Source organism: Cydia pomonella, chromosome 17, assembly GCF_033807575.1.
Source record: "Cydia pomonella isolate Wapato2018A chromosome 17, ilCydPomo1, whole genome shotgun sequence".
Classification (NCBI taxonomy): domain Eukaryota; kingdom Metazoa; phylum Arthropoda; class Insecta; order Lepidoptera; family Tortricidae; genus Cydia; species Cydia pomonella.
The window spans coordinates 6,549,104-6,556,140 of record NC_084719.1 but is presented as its reverse complement, the minus strand read 5'-3'; the positions used below and the strand labels follow the sequence as shown (position 1 = coordinate 6,556,140).

The following is a 7,037-nucleotide window of genomic DNA, read 5'->3' as shown; positions in this document are numbered from 1 at the left end:
AATCGTCGATAAAATTGACCTTTTATTAATTTTACTTTGTGTATTAACGTTGATGGAAAACGTCAGTTTATCTTGGAAACATGACCAATTCAAACCAAGAGTCTTGGATGACTCTTCAATGCTAAGGTCTACAATCTCAGAACTACTAGCATCTTGATCAACTGCAAGCAAGATGTCTTTATTATTTGAATGCCACTTGCGTAAATGAAACTTTGCTGACTCTAACTCATGTGTAACATTATGGCATAATGCAATAGTTTCATCAACCGTGTCTCTGCCTGACAAAAAATCATCAACATAAAAATCGTGACAAATTGCATGTTTGACATTTACGTCATTTGAATCGTACCCTAATTGAGTGAGACACCTGGTCGCAAGAAAAGGTGCACTAGCTGTGCCATATGTTACTGTATTTAACGTGAATATCGCGATTGGCTGCGAAGGGTGCCACCGCCACAGTATCTTCTGAAGAGACCGCTGTGAATCCTCGATTAGTATCTGCCGGTACATTTTTTCGACATCAGCGGTCACTACATAGTTATGCTGACGAAATCGCATGAGTATAGACTGCAAATCGTCTTGAATAGTTGGCCCTACGTTTTGAATATCGTTGAACGACTTGCCTGAGGTTGTAGGGGAGGAACCATTGAATACGACCCTCAACTTTGTCGTGGTGGAGTCCCTGAGTACCCCATGGTGTGGCAAAAAACACGACACTTCACGCTCATTACCTATGCTCTTACTCATGTGACCCAAACTTTCGTATTCTTTAAAAGTCAACATAAAGATTTTTTAAGGTTGGATTACGTTCTAAGGCGTCGTTCCATTGACAGAAACGTAGCCAAGGCACGCCTGATATGAGTCCCCCAGAACCTCAGGCGACTCCTTCAACGGCATGGAAACTATAAATCTACCGTCAGCATCACGTGTCGTAGTTTTTTGAAAATGTTCCTCGCAGCGTTTCTTCTGACGTGAGCTTGTGCCTAGGTGCAATTGAGTCTAACTCCCAAAATCTTGAGATGTCACTTTTGAATCTGAGGGTATTTCATGCGTGAACATACACGTCTGTGGCACGTTCACTTTAGACTGAAGGATTGACCCACACACTAGCCACCCTAACTTTGTTTCCCGAAGAGTGGGCTGATTTTACCTAACTCGATTTTCCTCAAACCTAGCACATCCCAAAATATCTCGGCACCTACTAAAATGTCTATAGACGATGGTTCATTAAATGATGGATCCGCTAACTGAATCCCTGTCGGCAATTGAATATTTTGAATGTGTATAATGTGTGCGGAACATGTGAAGTGATAACTGGAGTGACGGAACAATTAACGTCTGCCATGTAGTTTCCCATCGAATGAAGGAATTTGAATGACACATTCCTGCGACGTACTAGATGTGTGATTCATGATACCAGGTCACATTGGAACGGTCTAGGATAGGTGCGCAGCTTGAGTTTATTACACAAATCGGTTGTGATAAAGTTTAGAGTACTTCCATTGTCTAAGAAAATACGTGCTGTCTGTAGCTCGCCCTTACTGTCAACTACCTTCACAACTAGCTGTGGATAACAGCTTTTGCTTGGATTGAGGGCTACAGACTGACACGGATTGATCAGCAACTACTGCAATATTGCTAGGAATATCTGACCTTGAGTTTGTCCCCTGCATTGGCTCTGTGTGAATTAGTGTGTGATGCTTTCTATTGCAATATTTACAATGCGATAACCGGCACTGAAATTCTGAATGCCCGTGGCAAAGGCAATTCCAGACAAACTTTAAACAATCTCGCCTTGCTCAGGCGTGCCTCAACCGGAAGCTTCCTAAAGGAATGGCAACTATATAAATGGTGCTTATTTTACACATTGGCATACATTCGAGTAGGACGGCCTGCGGTCGGCATCAAAGGATGCACTGGCAACAAAACTTTTGGACTTTGAGTGAACTTGTGATGATGATGATGATGATTCATTTTATGCCTCTTTAATTGAATTTCTTCAAGACTTTCTAAAAAGTCAGCTCTCTGCAACAAAAACGTCTTGAAAAATTCCAGAGTTGGAACCGTAGACTCCGCATTGCGACGCTCTTTCCCACTCCCTTGTGGTCACAGAGTCTAGTTTACACGACATCATGTGAACAATTAATGTGTCCCAATTGTCTGTTGGCTGACCTAATGACTGAAGTGCTCGTAGGTTTTTTTGTTTGTGGTATCTAAAATATTTCTCAGAGCCTGGCTCGACTCTTTATGTATTGGCTCAACGTTGAATAAGGCACTAACATGATTAGCTACTAATAACTTTTGATTGTCGTATCTTTCTGAAAGCAATTGCCATGGCAATTGAATAATTATCACACGTGAGATCCAAACTCTGAATGATAAGTGCTGCACACTGCCTTTAAGAGAAGCACGCCAAGTAATGGAATTTATTTACCGTATTGATTGAATCATTATTATGAATTAACGAAAGATACGTGTCTCGAAATGCTAACCAGTCCTGATATCCACCTTCAAACCGAGGTAAATTTATTTTGGTAAGTTGATGAAATTTGAATTGTGCGCCTTGACCACTGTATTTGCAGAGCTTACCTCTGACTCAAAGGAATCCGGTTCGAAGGACCATGTAAAACCTTCGCTGGTCTCAGGTGTTGTCGAGGTGATAAATAAGAGTGGACTGTATAGTATAGACGCTGGTTTACTCCCAAAATTACAAAATACAAAAGGTGACAAAGTGAATAGTCGTTGGGGGATTGGACAATAACGGTAAGTTTTTGAAAGCTCTGTAAACTGTCAACGTTTTTGAACACCAAATTTGCATATTTAAATTAAAACATAAAGACATTGAGCAACGATTGAATTAAACATTTCATTGAATATTTTAATTAAAAAATATGCAATCTGAATGAAATTAATTATTAGAATATTTGGATACATTAAATTAAATTATATTAAAAATTATTGATTTTTAATTACAAACATTAATGACTTAACCTAACGAATAAAGGATCAAAAATGAGTCCATTTTGAACGATTCGTAACAGGCTTTTTAAATATGAGTTATTTTCTCATGACTTAAAATGTAAGGGATAATATAGTGTTAGTATGTACTTTTCCATTTCAATGTCTGCATACTTGCTATATTAGCCCGACGGCCATTTGTCCGGTACAAGGTGCTAAAGTAGGTAAAAATATTACTAACTTTTCTTAAATTTTCACGGCTGATTTTTATGTAGTTTTAAATAATAATGTTAAAAATTTATAATCAACGTTGCCAGACCATTTTTTCGCCGGCGATAACTATTACCAGACGCTTTGAAGTTGTCAAAAAAAAGCTTTTATTCTCACTCTTGATTTTTATATATAGGTATTACACATCAGTTAAATATAAAAGATGTTATAGGGACCGTGCGCGTTGGAGGGTCTGCCATTTTATGGCCTGAATCGGAACCATAAACATATACATTTACACGTCACGTGTTTTCTTGTGCATAGTAAGTGCTGCCATCTTGTGGGCTACATCGGAACAATAAACAATCACATTTACGCCTCGCGCCAAAAATCTGACGGCTCCTGTGCTGTCTCCTACAGTTCATGCACGCTCCCTATATAGTTTAGCAAGGCATATCTGTCAAAAGAAAAAGGCGGCAAATTTAAAATAAATGCAGGCGCAGAGTTTTCCTCTCATAAAAAAACGGTCAAGTGCGGGTTCGTGTTACAAATCAGGCCCGTAAAGTTTTATGACTTAGGCACTAACATTATGTGTAAAACCAGATTGCCGCAGTGTCTAGATAGGTTATAATGATGCGACCTTGGTCAAAGAACCTGAATAAGTCACGGCCACAGATCACTTTCCTTATTTACAAGACGACGAACGGTCACCACACAAAAACAGTGAAATCGAAGTTCGCCAATTGCGGGCACTTTCTTTCTCTGTCACTCTAATTACATCTTAGTGAGAGTAAAAGAGAAGATCCCTGCAATTTGCGAATTTCGGTTTTCGCGGTAGGCCCCCTGCTCCCAGGCGAAATCCGTCGCACGCGCCCGCGCCATTTAGCGCTGTTCATACAATTTCTTATTAGACGGGGCGTCCGTTCCGGATAATCCGCGTCAGCTAGCGGAGGCCCTATATGAAAAAGGAAGTGGAGTCTTTATGTCGACGTCTATGATCACGGCAAGCAGGAAAAGAATTTGTAAAGATCCTATTAAAGTCAATTAATATCAATACCATCAACATCAACCTGTAGGCCTTAAGTGAAGGTGTTCCTCTTTATATGATGCTTTGTTCAAAAGATGCAGCGAGAGAAAATATTATAATTTAGCCGACTACGATAATATCGTCGCTATACTTACTCAACCTCGTATCTATATATTAGATACGTATATCAGATACGAGTTTGAGTAAGTATAGCGACGATATGTATCACGGCGCGCTGCCGAATATCATGTCGCCATAAGATATTATATCAGACCTTCTAGCGTGAATTGCGTTCTCGTGCGACTTCAAGTATGGAATCGCGCGAGAGAACGCAACTCATGCTAGACGGTCAGAGCTGCCAAGGTAGTCATGCGTAATCAGAACATGCGCTGTAACTTCTTGATAAGATAATAGACACTTGTTCAGATAATTGTGAACACCTTGGCTGCGCCAATATATTCACATACATTGTACTATTGTGCTTACTATTTGTTAATCAACTACTATTCGGTAATCACACTGATGCTCCGGTGTGTATAACTTTTTCATTTCTCATGCTCTGAAAGTCACTCATTGTTTGTCTATGAAGGAGGGTGAAAGTAATATATTTCGGCCCTAGCGTATTTTACTTTCTAGGTATATATTTTTCAGTTCAAAGTGGATATGTTTTGTAATTTCCATTCTGTAACCTTCCATAAATAACGATCCTTTTACTTAAAATGTTCAGTGTTTCAGTTCCACGTATTCGTAATGAAAAGTAGGGACTCGGGTGAAAACACCCATTTCTAAGTTTGTCGCTCTTACTTTGTTCAAGCCAAAATATCTCGTCAGAAATGGGTGCCTTCCATCAGTTCCATCTCTTGGTTAATAATCTATTATTTTGACTTTTAAAATCTGAGGCATAAATATTGAAAAATAAGTGTTTATTTATTTAATCTTTATTGCGCAAAGGAAAAACTTATCGTACAAAATTAGTGTTTGTAACTTTGAATAAATCTCAATTTGTTTACATAAGAATATAAATATTGTAAATTCTCTCAACAAGGGAGATACAAAAACACAGAAAACATGACGTCAATATATATGACATATTATTAATAGATAACCCAAACAACGTAACCAATAGCTTTTGACACAAACTTCGTGTCTCAGTATCATTATCGACTTAGTAGTTACTGAAATACGAGGTATCTAAAATTGCCTGTGAAATTTAGTACTTACAAGAAAATGACAAATAAATGTCAACTAGTTTGCAGAGGTCGAAAAAATAAATGTTTCTTAAAATATTGTATATAAATTAAGGGCATAGGTATCAAGTTTCATTAATATTTTATGCATTATAACGGACTGCATTTTTGCAGTAGAAAATCATGTGTTTTAAAATATAATAATGAAATTTACTTTAGTTTACACAATAGTGGTGGCTGTTTTCGTCCCATCAAGGTGTTTACGTACTACTTTGCCTGAAGATGGACGACTCAATTTTACGCAACTTGGAGCAAAATATGGACATTCAGTTGAAGAACATCAAGTGATCACTGAAGATGGGTATATTTTAACAATATTCCATGTTAAAGGAAGAAGAAAAACTCCAGTTTTACTGCTACATGGAGTTGCAGACACTGCCGATTGCTACATAATTAGAGGAAATAAATCATTAGTTATATCATTAGCGAATGCAGGTTACGACGTCTGGGCTGGCAATGTCAGAGGAAACAAATATTCCCGGAGACATCTCAAACTGAATCCTGATAAAGATAAAAAATTCTGGGACTTTACATTCCACGACACCGGTAATTACGATGTTCCCGCCATGATTGACTACATTCTGAAAACCACTGGAGAAAAGAAGCTGCAGACAATTGGACATTCTCAAGGAACGACTGTACAGTTTGTTTTATTGTCTAAAAGACCTGAATATAACGAGAAAATAAAGCTTTTCATTGGAATGGCACCGGTAGCTTTCTTAACGGACTTGATACAACCATTGTCGACTATTGCAAGTCTAGCCCCAATGCTCCGTGGACTGATAGAATCTACAGGAATAGAAGAAACTTTCCCTGATAACTCTTACATGACCAATTTTCTGAGACTTCTATGCAGTCAAGATTTCCTTGGCTACGAATTATGCTTCTTGTGGACAAGTTTTTACATCACCGGATTCGATACCAAGCGTTTTGATGCAGAATTCAGTAAAATTGTCGTAGGACACTATCCGAATCATACTTCAAGAAAAAATCTAGAACACTCCAACCAACTGATTCTTAGTAAAAGATTTTGTGAATTTGACTACGGACCAGTAGAAAATTTAAAACGTTACGGCTATATAGTTCCACCAAACTATGATTTAAGAAAAGTAACAACTAAAGTTGCATTGTTAGTGGGTGAAAATGATCCGTTGTCCAGGATCAAAGATGTAGCGATTCTGAGAACGCTTTTACCGAACGTAGTTAAATATCATGTGATGGAAGATAAAATATGGAACCATGTAGACTTTACTTGGGGTAATGATATGCCTGTTACTCTGTATCCAATTTTATTTCAGCTATTGGATAAATACGACTAACTGGCTTGCTACATTTGGGTACCGAAGATTTTTTAATTAAATAAAGTGATAAAGAATAATCTCAAGCTCGTAAAACAAACGTACCTACTGTCATAATTGGTAATCATGGTATTTACTTGTGCTATTGCCTGTATTATAAGTTACTTTTATGCCTACTGTGAGTAGTAATTGTGAGCAATTGATTATTAATTTATTTATTCAATTCTACGTAATTTATGTACGCTGTAAGAGATTTAAACAGCCAACGTAATAATACGTACCTAACTAAAAATAAGA

The 7,037-nt window shown here is 37.8% G+C and overlaps 1 protein-coding gene across 1 annotated transcript; it reads left to right on the top strand.

Moving 5' to 3' along the window:
- Positions 1 to 3,392: 3,392 nt before the first annotated feature.
- LOC133527075 (lipase 1-like) lies at positions 3,393 to 7,037 on the top strand. The gene has a single exon (XM_061863966.1). It carries the CDS (start codon positions 5,586 to 5,588, stop codon positions 6,759 to 6,761), a length of 1,176 nt encoding a protein of 391 aa, XP_061719950.1. The 5' UTR covers positions 3,393 to 5,585; the 3' UTR covers positions 6,762 to 7,037.

Excerpts from the sequence above, each read along its gene's own strand:
- LOC133527075 (XM_061863966.1), top strand. The coding sequence starts at position 5,586 with ATGAAATTTACTTTAGTTTACACAATAGTGGTGGCTGTTTTCGTCCCA.